This window comes from Rhinoraja longicauda, chromosome 2 (assembly GCF_053455715.1).
Source record: "Rhinoraja longicauda isolate Sanriku21f chromosome 2, sRhiLon1.1, whole genome shotgun sequence".
In the NCBI taxonomy this organism is placed as follows: domain Eukaryota; kingdom Metazoa; phylum Chordata; class Chondrichthyes; order Rajiformes; family Arhynchobatidae; genus Rhinoraja; species Rhinoraja longicauda.
Window position 1 is genome coordinate 23,855,882 of NC_135954.1, and position 18,485 is coordinate 23,874,366.

The 18,485-nt window shown below is 42.7% G+C and overlaps 1 protein-coding gene across 1 annotated transcript in view; it reads right to left on the reverse strand.

Annotated features, from left to right (window-relative positions):
- gmds (GDP-mannose 4,6-dehydratase) overlaps positions 1 to 18,485 on the reverse strand; it is a 554,149-nt gene that overhangs the window by 341,722 nt on the left and 193,942 nt on the right. Inside the window, exon 7 of the mRNA XM_078427475.1 lies at positions 4,106 to 4,233. Coding sequence (XP_078283601.1) covers positions 4,106 to 4,233 — 128 coding nt within the window. The remainder of the gene's footprint in view (positions 1 to 4,105; positions 4,234 to 18,485) is intronic.

The window sequence follows — 18,485 nt, forward strand, 5'->3', positions numbered from 1 at the left end:
ACAGAGAGAAATAGAGCAAGAAACAAGTTCTTAAACAAAATGCTACTGTCAGAATTGCCCAGTAACTGTTACATTTGCTGTTAAGAATTCCAGGGTTTTGCTGTCTTTCAAAATGTGCATTTGTGGTTTTCTAATTATTTCAAATTGTGTATACTTTAGAATAAAAACAAACAAAACAAGTTCAACTTTCACAAAAAAAGCAGTCATGGCTGTGAACAAGTAAGAGGTGTCCAAAACACAACATATTCTCCCTCAGGTTAAAGGCTATTGGCTTTAGAACTTCAAAACAGATAGTTCAAAGTTGATTTAGAAGCAACCTATACAAAAATAACGACACAATCTCACAGAAAATTATCAACCTGAAACATTAACTCTATTTCTGTTTCCATATGTGCTGACTGATCTGTTGAATATTTCTAGAATTGTCCATTTCTATTTCAGTTGCCCAGAATATGGAGATTTTTTAATGTTCATTATAAAATGCCAGTTGTTGGAAATTGAAGCAGCAAAAAAATATATAAAAGGTATTGAAGGCAAGGAAATTTACAGCACTATCAAAGATGCAAACTGAAACTGAAATCTAGTATTGAAGTGCCCATGAATGATCATTGTAACAAATATCAAGATGTTACCCGAGGGAACAATAAACCACACTTAATATTGTTTTGAGTTGGGGAGCCTGATAAGTAATAACTCAGTTTTAGAACACCATTACAAAAACTCTTAAACATCGTGTAACATTATCATGCTTTTAACAACATGGATAGTTTGTAAATACCTCAAGTTCTCATCAGTTCACTGATTTCTGAAGATTATATAAAGTGTAAAGCAATGCTCCCGGTGGAGATGGAGGGAATGACTTGACGTCAAAATCCAGATTTCCACTTTCAGTTGTACGGACATTCATGCCAGAAGTTGTCAGTTTTCCTCCATCACAGTGGTGATGTGCAGTTAACTTCACAATCAGTTCTCACTCACAGGCTAGGCTGATTAGGCAGCAGTAATGATGAAATATTTTGAATTTGTCCCAAATGAGAATAAGCAAAAAAACTAGTACAAAGACTTTTCTATTAAATCATTTACTCTGCTCCGAGAGTTCAAAAAGCAGGGAGACCACGATACTTTAAACACACTGTAGTAAAATGTGTCTGGCATTGGCAGCTTTAACTCCTGCACCAACTACAGATAAGATCAGAGCAGACTTAATTTTTTTTTAAAATGTAGACAGCCAGATTTAATAAAATAAGATTGCTCTTATATTTTGGTTGGCTTCCCGCACTGCCATTTGTTAGCGACCACAGCATTTATCTTAAACCAGACTCATTCAATCTTTATAAGTGCTAGATTTTTATGAGGATTATGAAACAGCAGCAAAAAAAAATAAATCTGAATTTTAATGAAAGCTAATGAAATAGACCTTTGGTGAACATAATAGAATTTAACGAAAGATATTTGCTGAGCTCATTGTTTAATCATCCTCAACTTGTGAGGTAGAGAGCAAATTGCCCCAAATTCCATAGACCCATAGTTATGCCAAAGACTACATGTAATAGGAAAGGTTTAACACAGGAAAATTGTGACAAAGCAGCAAAACATAAGGCAATTTTAATTTTCTCTCTCCCTCTAATTACAGATTGACCTTTCTAATGGAGTAAATGCTTTGTCTAAATATATACCCATTTGTTAAAATCAGAGTTTAAGTCTATCATTAAAACTTAAATCGGAACCAAATATATCACCAGTACAACGTTCTGTGGTGTTTGTACAACCAGTAGCAGACATCTGGATTTGCTACGTTTTTTCACGTAGAAAGTATACCCACACAGAGGCATTTACTATAAACTTGTTGCTGAACCCTTATTAAACTGTCAGTTTTTCTTGCTTTGTGGGCTTTTCTAGCTTCTGTTTAAATTACGTAAATGGTTTTGGAAAACCAGTGTCTGTGTCCCAGGGATGTATGATTCAAAAAGACATAAATAGCATTGTGAGCACAGGAAATCTGTCAGGACCCAACTGAGGGAAACAAATGAGCCCAGTCCAGACACTTTTTTTGCTGCTGTCTAGTGGAGTTAAATACAGTCTCACTGGTAGCTCCATACCATACAATAGAGAACAAATCTAAAAATATATTTAAATGCCCACATGGTAGGATCTTTATCCATTTATCAAAAGACACAAAGGGTGGAAAAAAAGAATGTTGTTAAGGAGTCGGAATGACCCTCTAGCAGTATGTTACCAAAGATGTTTTAGAGGCCAGAGATCCTAGGGTGACGGAGGAACTGAAGGCGATTCACATTAGGTAGGAAATGGTGTTGGGTAGACTGATGGGACTGAAGGCTGATAAATCCCCAGGGCCTGATGGTCTGCATCCCAGGGTACTTAAGGAGAAATTGTGGACGCATTGGTGACCATTTTGAAATGTTCTATAGATTCAGGATCAGTTCCTGTGGATTGGAGGGTTGCTAATGCTATCCCACTTTTTAAGAAAGGAGGGAGAGAGAAATTATAGACCAGTTAGTCTGACATCAGTGGTGGGGAAGATGCTGGAGCCAATTATAAAAGACGAAATTGCGGGGCATTTGGATAGCAGTAACAAGATCGTTCCGAGTCAGCATGGATTTACAAAGGGGAAATCATGCCTGACTAATCTTCTGGATTTTTTTGAGGATGTAACTAGGACAATGGCCAGGGGAGAGCCGGTGGATGTGGTGTACCTCGACTTTCAGAAAGCCTTCGACAAGGTCCCACATAGGAGATTAGTGGGCAAAATTAGAGCACATGGTATTGGGGGTAGGGTACTGACATGGACATAAAGCAAAGAGTGGGGATAAATGGTTCCTTTCAGAATGGCAGGCAGTGACTAGTTGGGTACCACAAGGCTTGGTGCTGGGACCGCAGCTATTACAATATGCATTAATGACTTGGATGAAGGGATTAAAAGTACCGTTAGCAAATTTGCAGATGATACAAAGCTGGGTGGTAGTGTGAGCTGTGAGGAAGATGCTATGAGGCTGCAGGGTGACTTGGACAGGTTGTGTGAGTGGGCGGATGCATGGCAGATGCAGTTTAATGTGGATAAGTGTGAGGTTCTCCACTATGGTGGTAAGAATAAGTAGGCAGATTATTATCTGAATGGTGTCAAGTTAGGAAAAGGGGACATACAACGAGATCCTAGTGCATCAGTCACTGAAAGGAAGCATGTAGGTACAGCAGGCAGTGAAGAAAGCCAATGGAATGTTGGCCTTCATAACAAGAGGAGTTGAGTATAGGAGCAAAGAGGTCCTTCTGCAGTTGTATAGGGCCCTAGTGAGACCACACCTGGAGTACTGTGTGCCGTTTTGGTCTCCAAATTTGAGGAAGGATATTCTTGCTATTGAGGGCGTGCAGCTTAGGTTTACTAGGTTAATTCCCGGAATGGCGGGACTGTCATATGTTGAAAGACTGGAGCGGCTAGGCTTGTATAAACTGGAATTTAGAAGGATGAGAGGGGATCTTATCGAAACATATAAGATTATTAAGGGGTTGGACACGTTAGAAACATGTTCCCAATGTTGGGGGAGTCCAGAACCAGGGGCCACAGTTTAAGAATAAGGGGTAGGCCATTTAGAACGGAGATGAGGAAAACCTTTTTCAGTCAGAGAGTTATAAATCTGTGGAATTCACTGCCTCAGAAGGCAGTGGAGGCCAATTCTCTGAATGCATTCAAGAGAGAGCTAGATAGAGCTCTTAAGGATAGCGGAGTCAGGTGGTATGGGGAGAAGGCAGGAACGGGGTACTGATTGAGAATGATCAGCCATGATCACATTGAATGGTGGTGCTGGCTCGAAGGGCAGAATGGCCTACTCCTGCACCTATTGTCTATTGAAATGTAAACTTAGAGCTGTTCTGAATGAAAAGAAAGATTTAGTCAGGTCAGGAACTGGGGTAGCCCACCATGTAACTGAATTCCCTAGGCTGTAATTGACGGTATACTGTGTTAGCAACTCTCCTCTGGCTCAAGTTCACAAAGATACACATACAGATCAAGCAATTTTTTTAGATGATGCGTAAAACGTATCATCCAGGCAGGAAAATACTTCTGAACAGCCTTAGGCCAATGGCCTACCTCAATGTAGTCCTTGGCATGACCCCAATCTCTCTTGGCATCCAGATTGCCCAAACTAAAACAATCCAGCTGTCTGATGTGAATCTTAGCCACTGACCGACTAATCTTCCGAGTCACGAAATTAGCCCCTGAAACAAAGATAACAGATAACATCAGCATAGTTATCCTGGCTGTTTAACTGCACCAAAATAGAAACAAAAATGAATTTAACATTTTAAGAATTACTAGTTTTTTTTTAGCATAATGGGATCATCTGTCAATTAAGTAAACCTAGAAGCTACGAACTAAAAAGCCAAGAGCTCCATTTACACAGCAAACAACTTTTGAAAGTACATTTAGAAACTACTTAATAATTTTAACATATTTGGATCTTCAAACCACGTGCCAAGCTAATTAAAATGAATATAACTACCAGCTGATGGACAACAAATACTCAAGGCTACAATGGTTATTCTTAAAATTTTGAAGTCTTAAGATGAAAAAAAATTGGAATCTTATAGACTCTATCTTTTCTCAAATAGCTCATCAAAATTCATATGATGAAACATTAAAAAAAATATAACAGTTAAAATTATTTAAATGTGGCAAACATTAATCAGGTAATATAAATTAACAGTACACAGGGCGGCACGGTGGCACAGCGGTAGAGTTGCTGCCTTACAGTGCTTTCTGCGCCAGAGACGCGGGTTCAATCCTGACTACGGGTGCTGTCTGTACGGAGTGTGTACGTTCTTCCCGTGACTGCGTGGGCTTTCCCCAAGATCTTCAGTTTCCTCCTACACTCCAAAAACGTACAGGTTTGTAGGTTAATTGGCTCGGTATGAATGTAAAATTGTCTCTAGTGTGTGCAGGGTAGTGTTACTGTGCGGGGATCGCTGGTTGATGCGCACTCGGTGGGCTGAAGAGCCTGTTTCCACGCTGTGTCTCTAAACCAAACCTGAAATAACACTTATTTCTGGAAGACTCAACCCTTAAATCAAGCCAGTAGGCAAAGAAGAGGAGAGCAGGGGCAGCAAAGTGTAAACAGGCTCTGTTTGATTGGTTCAACAGCTAATAAGGAGTGAAGTATAGAAGAGTGGACTATTGGGTGTAGAGGTGAGGTGCTGAGGATTTAACTCAAAAGGCTTCAGAGAGAAGGGTGACAACAAGATAAGGCAAGGACAAAATGTAGAAACAAGGAACTGCAGATGCTGGTTCACAAAAAAACCCAAAGTGGTGGAGTAATAGAGTCCTAGCCTGCTCAATGTCTTCCCTATAGCTCAGTCCTGGCAACATCCTTGTAAATCTTATCTGCACCCTTTGCAGCTTGACAACATCTTTCCTATAACATGGTGCCCAAATCTGAAGAAGGGTCCAGACCCGAAACGTCACCTATTTCTTTTCTCCAGAGATGCTGTCTGGCCCACTGAATTACTCCACTTTCTGCGTCTATCTTGCGTCTAACTCAGCAGGTCAGGCAGCATCCCAGGAGAACATGGATAGATGATGTTTTGGGTTGGGGCCCCTCTTCAGACAGGCAGTTGCATGATAAAGAAAGAGGAAAGACCAATGGTTTAAACTGTATTTATTTCAATGTTGGAGGGTTAACTGGTAAGGACTATGAAGATGTACACAAAAAGCTAGAGTAATTCAGCGAGACAGGCATGGGCGAAGGAGAGAAGGAATGGGCGACGTTTCGGGTCAAGACCCTTCTTCAGACTTCGGGTCAAGACCCTTCTTCAGACTATGAACCCAGGATGTGAATGCGGGGCGACTGGGATATTGCAATCCGAACAGAAACGAGGCTGAGAGAAGTGCAGTCACAGCGAGGCTTTGAAGCTGCTTTAGCGTAGGAGTATTGTGTTCAGTTTTGGGCACCATGTTATAGGAAAGATGTTGTCAAGCTGGAAAGGGTAGAGAGAAGATTTACGAGGATGTTGCCAGGACTCGAGGGCCTGGGCTTTAGGGAGAGATTGAGCAGGCTAGGAATTTATTCTTTGGAACACAGGAGGATGAGGACTGATCTTGCAGAGATGTCCAACATCATGAGAAGTACAGATCCGGTAAATGCACAGAGTCTTTTGCCCAGAGGAGGAGAATCGAAAACCAGAGGACATAGGTTTAAGAAGAGGAGGGAAAGATTTAATAGGAACCTAAGGAATAACTATTTTTACACAAAGGCTGATGGATATATGGAACAAGCTGCCAGAGGAGGTAGTTGAATCAGGTACTATCATAACATTTAAGAAACATTTAGTCAGGTACATGGATAAGATAGGTTTAGAGGGTTAAAGGCCAAATGTGGGCAAATAGGACTAGTGTAGATGGGGCATGTTGGTCAGCATGAGCAACTTGGGCTGAATGACTCGCTGATGCCATGAGAAGGGCAAGACTGGCAGCTCAATATTCCAGGATATGGATGCAGGTTAGAGAGAAGGGGAGGGGAAGGTTTATTTTTGATCAGCGAGGACATAACTACAAAGCTCAGAGATGATATTCTTGGGGGATTGTCCAATTAGGATATATGGGCGGAACTTTGAAACAGGAAGGGAATGATCACTTTGATGGGACTGTGTTATAGGTCCCCACAATAGTCAATGGGGATTATAGGAGCAGAAGTGTAGGGAAAATAGTTGGAAAAATAATGGGGTAGTACCAGTGGGAAATTTTAATTTCCCTTCTATTGACTGGGTCTCACATATTGTAAAGAGCTTAGACCAGGTGGAATTTGATAAATGTATATCAAGAAAGCTTCCTTAATCAACATAAAGAAGGCTTACTTGAGTGAGTGCAACACTGGACCTACTGTTTGGAATCGAGGTAAGGCAAGTGACTGAAGTGTCAGTGGGGGAGCTCTTTAGGACCATAATTCTATTTGTTTTAAAGTAGTTATAGAGAAGGATAGGACGGGCCCGCAAGTTAGGTTCTTTTGGAGGCATTAGGCAGGAAGCTGCAGAGGTGTATTGGAAGAGTCCGTTTGCAGATAAGGGGAGGGCCGGCAGGTTGGTGGCTTACCAAACTAAGTTAACAAGGGTACAGGGGCAGCAAGTCCTTGTTAAGATGAAGGGCAAGGGTGGCAAGTTTAGGGAACCTTGGTCGATGAGAAATGTTGAAGCTCTGGTCAGGAAAAAGGAGGCATACATCAGATTTAGGTATATATCTCTCATAATTGAGAGATTCCTGCATACAAGAAGTGCAGGGGCATATAAGGGGGCAATAAGACAACAAGAAATGGAGTTGGCAGGCAAGGTAAAGGAAAATCCCAAGAGATTCTACCTGGTATATTAAGAGTAAAAGGGTGGCTAGGTAAAGATTGGGTCCCTTTAAAGATCAGCATAGCTATCTTTGTGTCGAACCACAAGAACTGGAGGCGATATTAAATGAATATTTTTCATTTGTTTGTACTGAGAGAATCAGGAAGTTAAGGAATTGAGGCAAATGAGTTGTGATGTCTTAGATAAAATAATTATATATATAGGGCAGGTATAAAGCATATTAAGGTGGATAAATCCCCAGGGCCTAATTAAGTACATACATAAATCTTGTGAGGAAGAAATTGTGGAGCCCCTTGCAGAGGTATTTGCATCATCTTTAGCACAGCCAAAGTTCCAGAAAATTGGAGGGTGACTAATATTGTACTGTTATTTATGAAGGGGAGCAAGGACAAACGAGCGTACTACAGGCCGGTCGGTAAGCCTGACGGGAGGGGTGGAAAAGTTGTTAGAGGCGATTCTGAGGGACAGAAACTACCAACATTTGGCAGGATAGGGATAGCCAACATGACTCTGTGCATGCAAAATCATGTCTCAAATCTTTTTTGAAAGAAATCACCAAGAGGATTGATGAGGGCAGAGCAGTGGATGTGATCGATGTGGACTTTAGTAAGGCCTTTGACTTGGTCCCGCATGGTAGGCTAGTCTGGAAGTTTAAATCACATAGGTGAGCTCGTCAAATGGATTCTTAAATTGGCTTGGAGGAAGGCATCAATGGGTAGTTGTGGAGAGTTGTTTCTGATTGGGAGGTCGAGTGATATGCAGTAGGGATTGGTGCTGGCTCCATTGCTCTTTGTTATATACAGTAACAATTTGGATGACAGTGCAGTTAAGATTGCTATAGATGTTGCAGATGATGCCTAAATATTAGAGACCGTGAGGAAGATTATCCAAAGGTTACAAGAAAACTTGGATCCACTGGGAAGATGAGTCATGGAATAGCAAATGGAATTTTACTCTGATAAAGTATTGCATTTTGACATGTCAAACCAGGGCAGAACTTATACAGGAAATGGTAGAGTCCTGGAGAGTGATGCAGAACAGAGAGATCTGGGAGTAGAGGTGCACGATTCACTGAACGTGGCGAGTCAGGTGCAGTGTGGTGAGGAAAGCATTCTACACACTTGCCTTCATTGGTAAGGGTATTGGGTACAAAACTTGGGACATCATGTGCAGCTGTACAAGTAATGAGTGAGACCACACTTGGAGCACTGTGTGCAGTTCTGGTCACCCAGCTAAAGAAAGTATGTTATTCAGTTTGCAAACCAGCAAAAGAGATTCAGCAGGATGTGACTTGGGGTTGTGTTTTTGAGGTTATAGAGAGATGATAGTCTGGGCGTTTTCTCTTTGAAGTGGAGGTCTGAGTGGTGACCATATTGACGTGTACAAGATCACAAGGAGCATCGGACGCACGCAGGCTTTGTCCCAGGGTAGAGGACTCAAAAACTAGAGGGCACAGGCTTGAAGTGAAATGGGAGAGATTTAAGAGGATCCTCAGGAGAAACCTTTTCACTTACAGGGCAGTCTGAACTGAGCTGCCAGAGGAAGCTACAGAAACAGATGCAATTAGCACTTTTAAAAGACATTTAGACAGATATATCGATGGGAAAGATTTAGGGGGCCATGGGCCAAATGCAGAAAAATAAGACTAGCTCAAAATGCCAACTTGGTGGGCAAGGTGGGACAAGGTGGGCCAAAAGGCCTGTTTCCATGCTGTACAGCTCTCTGACCCTGTGACTAAATCAAATTTACTGATTCTTCATGTACAATTCCCGATTACTTATACAGTTTATGCTCATTTTAATACAGGTAAAATGAAAAGTCAGTGAACAGCTGTTTATGCTGTCTTTAAGTTAAAAACAGTAGATTTAGATTGATCAGAGTGCTGTTCTGAGTCTCACTGCTCAACTTCAGCAGATCATCAATTTTGTTTAGATTAATTTTCCTGCTGTCGCTGATTAGTTTTTTCATTTTCCAGCCATATATGGTTCTGTGCAAACTGTAATAAAACACCAGAAGCAGAATTTTAAGTGGCCAAAGTAACTGCACTTTAACTAGATGCAAGCAGCTGATTAAACATCTAAGTTGCCCAACTTAACTTGAGTTTTAATGCCATACAATATAATTGGTTCAACTTTGTTTCCTTCAGGTATCAAATCCCTTATTAAGTGGTTCATCGGATTCCTATTGATATATTAAATCTTACACTGTAAAATTCCTGCACTGTAAAAAGGTGAAAATGACAAATGCACTTCCCTTGAAACAAAATAAGTGTAATTTTAGATTTAATTGGAACCTGGTTTGGAATAAATGAATATTTAAAATAGGGTCCATCAACAGAAGGAAAGTTAATTTTGTTCCTGAACCCAATTTGAACTCTGTCTTGGTGACTGCATTTTTCTCCAGCCACCATCTGCCGTTAAAAATGGGTGATCTTCAACGCTCCCGCAGAGAATTGCCTCAGCATTGGCTCTGAACAGCCGGGAAGCAGAAAGGATGGACAACGAGAAAGTCATGGATGACTGCACAGACTACCGAGATCAGAGAGATTAAACCTAATTTGCTTATTCAGGGCTGCCAAAATCAACACTATTTAACAGTGGGGATTCAAAACTTATAGATGAAGTTGCTTTAAAGTATTAATATCTCAGAAAAAAATATGTGGCACTGTGAATATTTGCTATTTCTTTTTTGACTTAAATTTATAGTAATTACATAAAAATGATTTGCTGAAGTACTGTTAGAATCAAAATTGGATTTCTTTTTCAAAAATTGGCAATTAGCCATACTACAACTGAGTCTGGAAAAAAATACTGGCAAGCAGACATTCTACAACATAAATGTGTCCTTTGTGCAATTTTATTATAAACTCAAAAACCATCCAAAGGCTTTTGATCTAAGCCCCAGTTTGACAGCAAATGTAGTCAAGACAGATGATACTAAGTCAAGCCAAGTAGATTTCCTACTGCTTAAACATCTTATTTTGTCTTGATGACACAATTTTGCTGTACTTTTGCTCTCCAGTTCAGAAAGAGGCAACTGCAAATAATAAAGGATGTGCAAGCACATGTTGTAAAATTTCCACCCTCTCAACTCCAATAATTGACTTTTCAAAAAAAAAACATGCTATATTCCATTGATGCTTCTTTCTCAACGCTGAATTTCCCTTGCAGAGCATCTTAATTCTGTAGACATGGTTTGATGTTGGAAGGATTTCCCACAAAGGGGGTGGGTAAATCCAGCAACGTCATTGACAAAGGAATGCCTACAAACGTTAAAATAAGTTTTTCAATTAAAATTTGCAATTTGTTAAACTTCTAATTTTAATTCCTCACTTGAAGATCCTGAGAGCACAAAATGAAGAAAATCCAGGAATTCATGATGCAGCTTTATGGGACTCACGATGTGGCTTCATAGGACTTTAGTTAGGCCCTGCACATAGTTCTCGTTGCCCCTTTATAGGAAGGATGTGGAGGTTTTGGAAAGAATGCAGAGGAGGTTTACCAGAATGATGCCTCGAACCGAGAATGTTAGCTACAAGGAGAGGTTGGACAGATTTAGATCGGGTTTTTTTCGGAAACACCGGAGGTTGAGGGTTATAAAAGTAGATTGTCAAGTTTGCAGACGACACAACGGTGATCGGGCTTATCACCAACGGGGATGAAACAAACTATAGAGAGAACCTGGCGGACTGGTGCTCGGATAACAACCTGTCCCTAAATACCACCAAGACCAAGGAGCTGATCATCAACTTCCGTAGGTCACATAACGGGGAATATGCCCCGATCTCTATCAACGGGGACAGTGTGGAGAGAGTGTCCAGCTTCAAGTTTCTGGGCACTCACATTTCGGAGGACCTAACATGGTCCAATAACACTGCTGCGCTGGTCAAGAAGGCACAACAAAGACTGTTCTACTTAAGAACACTGAAAAAGTCTGGTCTACCCCAACAGCTGCTGACGACCTTCTACCGCTGCACCATAGAGAGCATCCTAACGCATGGCATCCCTGTGTGGTACCTCAGCTGCACGGAGGCAGAAAGGAAAGCTCTACAGCGGGTAGTCCATAGAGCTCAGAGGGCCATCGGAACACAGCTACCAGACTTGGAGGGCATCTACAACACACGATGCCTCAGAAAAGCCACCAGCATCCACAAAGACTCTTCACACCCCTGCAACAGTCTGTTCGAACTCCTTCCATCGGGCAGACGATACAAGGCCTTCTACGCCCGCACCTCCAGACTCAGGAACAGCTTCATCCCCAGGGCCATAGCTGCTATGAACCGGTCCTGCTGAGCCGGATGGCCACAACGCATAGATCAACTTGCACTTTACCCTGTCTAAAACTGTTACAATTGTTTCGTTTCGTTGGGTTGCTGTTGTCTAAATTACTTAAATTATTGCATCGTATGGGAGGCGCATTCCCAATCTCGTTGTACCCCTGGGTACAATGACAATAAAGATATATTGTATTGTATTGTATTGTATTGTATAATATTATGAGAGGCATAGATAGGTGAGACAGTCAGAACATTTTTTCACAGGATGGAAATATCAAATACGAGTGGATACAGCTTTAAGGTGAGAGGGGCAAAGTATAAAGAGATGTGCAAGGCAAGTTTTTTTTTTACACAGAGGTGGGTAAGTTCCTGGATGTTGGTGGAGGCAATTACAATAATATCCTGAAGAGACTTTTAGACAAGCACATGGGAATGCAGAGAATGGAGGGATATTGCCACTAAATGCTGAAGTAACTTAGCGGGACAGGCAGCATCTCCGAAGAAGTTTGAAGAAGGATCTCGACCCGAAACGTCACCTGTTCCTTTTCTCCAGAGATGATGCCTGACCCACTGAGTAACTCCAGCATTTTGTTTCTATCTTCAACATAAACCAGCATCTGTAGTTTCTTCCTATACATGGAAGAATAGGGATAATGTGCAGCCAGGTAAAAGGATGGCACAGCAGTAGAGTTGTTGCCTTACAGTGCCAGAGACCCGGGTACGATCATGACTATGGGTGCTGTCTGTATGGAATTTGTACATTTTCCCTATTACCGTGTGGGTTTTCTCCGGGTGCTCCGGTTTCGCCCCACACTCCAAAGACATACAGGTTTGTAGATTAATTGGCTTCGACAAGTTGTAAAATTGTCCCAAGTGTGTTAGGTTAGCATACGAGGTGATCGCTGGTCAGCGTGGACTCGGTGGGCCGAAGAACCTGTGCTGCATCTCTAAAGTCTAAAGTACATTTGGTCGTGGCATTATGTTCGGCATAGACATGTGGGCTGAAGGGTCAATTCCTGTGCTCTACGGTTCTATGATCACATTGGTAAAAATAATGTCTAGTTTATTTGGTCGCTGTAAATCAATCGCTTACTTCGGAAATAGCATTTCCTTCCATACCTTACATACATGGTCATCGATTTACATCTTCACCAAAAATTGATATATCTGCAAGTTTGAGGAAGATTAGGCTATGGAGGGCGTGCAGCGTAGGTTCACTAGGTTAATTCCCGGAATGGCGGGACTGTCGTATGTTGAAAGGCTGGAGCGATTGGGATTGTATACACTGGAATTTAGAAGGATGAGGGGGGATCTTATTGAAACATATAAGATAATTAGGGGATTGGACACATTAGAGGCAGATAACATGTTCCCAATGTTGGGGGAGTCCAGAACAAGGGGCCACAGTTTGAGAATAAGGGGTAGGCCATTTAGAACGGAGATGAGGAAGAACTTTTTCAGTCAGAGGGTGGTGAAGGTGTGGAATTCTCTGCCTCAGAAGGCAGTGGAGGCCAGTTCGTTGGATGCTTTCAAGAGAGAGCTGGATAGAGCTCTTAAGGATAGCGGAGTGAGGGGGTATGGGGAGAAGGCAGGAACGGGGTACTGATTGAGAGTGATCAGCCATGATCGCATTGAATGGCGGTGCTGGCTCGAAGGGCTGAATGGCCTACTCCTGCACCTATTGTCTATTGTCTATTGTCTATAGGCACTGGGAATGAAGTTGTAATAGAGTATCATAGAATTTACCGAGGAGAAAGACAGTAGGACGGAGGAAATTGGAGAAGTCACTGGAAGTGTCTTGAGAGCAATCATGGTTACCTTCGAAGAAGTACTGAAGGTACTGTCATGTTTGAAGATAGTCATATCTCCAGGGCTTGATCAGATATATCCGAGGACATTGCGGGAAACTAGAGTGAAAATTGCGGGAGACCTGGTTGAAATTTACGAGTCGTCCTTAAATACAGGAGAGGTGCCGGAAGACTGGTGGGTGGCAAATGTTCTGCCTCTTTTCAAGAAGGGCTGCAGGGAAAATGCTGGGAACAATAGGCCGGTGAGCTTAACATCTGTAGTTGGTAAGTTACTGGAGAGTATTCTGAGGGATAGGATATACAGGCATTTGGATGGGCAAGGGCTGATTAGGGATAGTCAGCATGGTTTTGTACGTGGAAGGTTGTGTCTCACAAATCTGATTGGTTTTTTTGAAGACGTGACTAAAAAGGTTGATGAGGGCAGAGCTGTAGATGTTGTGTACATGGACTTCAGCAACGTGTTCGACAAGGTAGGCTGCTCTGGAAGATTAGATCGCATGGGATCCAAGGTGAGATAGCTGAATGGATAGCAAATTGGTTCCATGGAAGGAAGCAGAGGGTGATGGTGGAAGGTTGCCTCTCAGACTGGAGGCCTGCGACTAGTGGTGTGCCTCAGGGTTCGGTGTTTATCATCTACATCAATGATTTGGATGAGAACATACAGGGCAAGATTAGCAAGTTTGCTGATGATACAAAAGTTAGAAGTTTTGCAGATAGTGAAGATGGTTGTGAAAGATTGCAGCAGGATCTGGATCGATTAGCCAGGTGGGCGGAGGAAAGGTTGATGGAATTTAATACAGAAAAGTGTGATATGTTGCATTTTAGGACGTCAAATAAGGGCAGGACCTACACAGTAAATGGTCGGCCTATTGGTGGTGTTGTAGAGCAGAGGAATCTAGGAGTACAGGTGCATGGTTCCTTGAAGGTCCAGCTGCAGGTAGATAAGGTGGTCAAAAAAGTTTTTAGGATTTTGGCCTTTATCAATATTACGTATAGAAGTTGGGAGGTCATGTTGCAGTTGTACAAGATGTCGGTAAGACCGCATTTAAAATATTGTATTCAGTTCTGGGCACCATGTTATAGGAAAGATATTGTCAAGCTTGAAAGGGTTAGAAGGATTTGTCCTTGAAAGGACTAGAGGGTGTGAGCTATAGGGAGAGGTTGAGTAGGCTGGGTCTCTATTCCATGGAGCGCAGGAGGATGAGGGGAGATCTTTTTGAGGTATACAGTCTTTTGCTCAGAGTAGGGGGAATCGAGGACCAGAGGACATAGGTTCAAGGTGAAGGGGAAAAGATCCAAGGGGTAACTTTTTCACACAAAGGGTGGTGGGTGTATGGAACAACATGCCAGAGGAGGTAGTTGAGGCTGGGTCTATCCCATCGTTTAAGAAACAGTTAGACAGGTACATGGATAGGACAGGTTTGGAGGGATAAGGACCAAGCACAGGCAAGTGGGACGAGTGTAGCTGGGACATTGGTGGCGGTGTGGGCGAGTTGGGCCGAAGGGCCTGTTTCCACACTGTATCACTCTGTGACTCTAATTAACATAACATTGTCAAAGGGCAATTTGGATTCAAATTAAAATGCAGAAGGCTTCTATGATGCTTTGAAATCATTTGCTTATTTCAGTATGTAAGCATTGTTTCTTCAATTGCTGTACTTAAGAATATTTGTGTTCGAATAAGAATCATTATTCACAATTCAATATTGTGCAATTCTGTTTATCCTCCAAACTTCCCCTTAAGGCCTCCAAACTAGATCGCAATTTAAATTATTCCCACTCATGAATGGCTGCCTCTTATTTCCAAAATGTCTATCAGCCTCTCCTCAAAGGCCTACCTTTAAACACTTTCTGTTAACCTGCCACCCAACCTCTGACGTCCCTTTCTTTTCCAATGTTCTTGAACATGATGTCATCTCTCAATACCACCTGCTCTCCTTCAACACTCACTACATCTTGTTGATCATATTCCTACTTCTCCAGCAGTACAAAGGCTTCCTCATTCAAGTAACGAATAACTCTCGCAACACGGCAGAGCAGAGCAGCCATAAGAAGATTCAAAGGAACGCCATTAGAAAACTAAACTAGTAAGTTTCTAGCCAGGGGGCGGAGCTGTGCAGCAGCGGGGAAATCACTTTTTTGATTTAGAAGCAAGGCCGTGGAAACATTTCTGATCGGCTAATTGTGAGGTACATCAATTAATAAAAAGACGGCAAGGTGGGGTGGAGCGAACTTTTTGGAACGGAGGTTTTGGGAGTACTTCTGTCCGAGGCTGAAGGGCTGTGTTTGAGGAATAAAGGCTGAGGCTTTGGCTGGTGGGGCTTTGATTAAAAGCCTGAGTATAGTAAGGTCAAGATATGTCTTTTAATTTCACTCCAGATTTAGTGTAAGAAAATAACTGCAGATGCTGGTACAAATCGAAGGTATTTATTCACAAAATGCTGGAGTAACTCAGCAGGTCAGGCAACATCTCAGGAGAGAAGGAATGGGCGACGTTTCGGGTCGAGACCCTTCTTCAGACTGATGACAGGGGGGAGGGACAAAGGAAGGATATAGGTGGAGACAGGAAGACAGTGGGAGATCTGGGAAGGGGGAGGGGAAGAGAGGGGCAGAGGAACTATCTAAAGTTGGAGAAGTCAATGTTCATACCACTGGGCTGCAAACTGCCCAGGAAATATGACTTAGTGTGGTCAATATGGCCATTTGGGCAACGGTGCACTTCTGGTAGATGTGGGAAATATGGGGAACCTGCAGCCTCTGGTGACTACACCTGTGGCAAGTGTGCCCAGCTGCCACACCTGAATGACCACGTTAAGAAACTGGAGGTGGATGCATTCAGGATCATTTGGATATGGGAGCATTATAATTAGGAGTTACGTTGAACAGGCCCTTTGGCCCACAATGTCTGTGTCGAACAATCTTAGTAACATGATCACACCTAAGGTTCAGGATGTGGGTAGTTGGATTACCACTAGGAATGGTAAAGAGAGTGGGCAGATGGTGCAGCACCCTGGCCATTCCACTCAGAAATAGGAGCATCTCTTTGGATACAGAGAGAAAACCTTTCAGAGGGCAGCAACAGCAGTCAGGTCTGTAGCACTTTGTCCAGATCTGAGGCTCAGCAGGGAAACATAGAGTCGCCCAGAGTGATAGGGATAGGAGACTCAATAGTTGGGAGTACAGACAGAAGATTACATTGCCACAATTAAGACGCAGGATGGCATGTTGCCTCATGGATGCCAGGGTCAAGGTATCTCAGCATTTGCTCAAGAGGGAGGGTGAGCATCCGGAGGTCATTGTGCACTTTGGTACCATTGACATAAGTAGAAAAAGGGATGAGGTCCTGCTTAGTGAATAGAGGAAAGTCAGTTAAGAGGTTAAACGTTTGTACCTCAATGGTAGTACATAGAACATAGAACAGTGTAGCACAAGAACACCTTTGACCCACAATGCCTGCGCCGAACACGATGCCACTATCCTCTGTGCAAAAAAAACTTGTCCCACACATCTCCTTTAAACTTTGCTCCCTCACCTTAAAAACTATACCTTCTGGTGTATGATTTTTCTATCCTGGGAAAAAGGTTCTGACCGTCCATGCCCTCTCATAATTGTATATACCTTTATTACATCTCCCTGCAACCTCAGACATTCCAGAGGTAACAATCCAAGTCTGTCCAACCTCTCCTCTAATCCTCTCTAATATCTAATACCCGCTAATCATTCTGGTAAACCTTGTCATGCTTTCCACAGGCTCCAGATCCTCCCTGTAATGGGGCGACCAGAAATGAATGCAATACGCCCAATGAGGCCTAACCAAAATCATGATTTCCTGACTTCTTTCTTCAATACCCTGACCTATGAAGGCAAGCATACCATATGTCCTCCTTAAATCTACTAGTATTGGCACTTTCAGGGAGTTATGGACTTGGACCCCTTCTGTACGCCTGTCATGTTGGGGCTCATTGATTCCCTCAGCCTACATTGTATGACTTTCTATACTGGACCCTCGCGCTTCAGTTTCAGCTTGTCAACAGGGAGAAAGAGCACGGCTGATGATTATATTTTCTAAAATGAAGATGGGGGATGTAGATTATTAAGAAAACAGCTGAGGGGCAACTTTTATTCACAGAGAGGGTGGTGCACACAGAGAATGAGCTGCCGGAGATTGTGGTTGAGGCAGGTGCAATAACAGTAATAAAAAAACATTCAGACAGGCTAATGGATAGGAAGGTTCAGAGGGATATGGCCTACGTGCAGGCAAGTGGACCTTGCTTGCTTAAGAAACTTGGTCCACTTGAACGAATTGGGCCGAAGGGCCTATTGCTGTGCGTATAGTTCTTTAGAAATGTTACCTGTTGATCGGATAAATGATGCTTTGGTCTATCATTTTAAAATATACTTACATATTTTGATTTACATATTTGTACACCAGAAGATTCAATCCTTATTTCCCAACACCTTGGTGTCGTACCTCCAAGCCACATTCCCCAACACCAGCATTGTTTCTTATCTTTAACCGCCCTGAATACCAGCAGTATCCCTGATCCTTATCCTTCAACACCGCTCTCTCTGATCCTTATCACCCCAAGCAAGCAGTATCCCCCACAAGACTAGTAGCGTCTTTGATCCCTACCACCCCAAGAGCAGCTGTGCTCTGATCTTTATCATGCAACACCAGCAGTCTCTAATGCTTAGAGCGCAACCCCCCCCCCCCCATGCCAATGGTGCCTCCACTCCCTGCCCAAGACAGCAGCAGTCTCTGATGCTAACCCCACTCCCAAAGCCAATGGTGCCTCCATTCCCTGCCCACAACACCAGCAGTCTCTGATGCTTACCCCAACGGCAGCAGTGTTTCTGATCCTTATCATCACCCTCAGCACCAGCAGTGTCCATGATCCTTATGCCCCCCAAATCTCTGATGCTTAACCTTCAACACTACCAGGATTTCTGATCCTTATCCACAAACACCAGTAGTCTCTGATGCTTACCACTATCATCAGCAGGGTCTCAACACCTCATCACCTACACCAGCAGTGTCACTT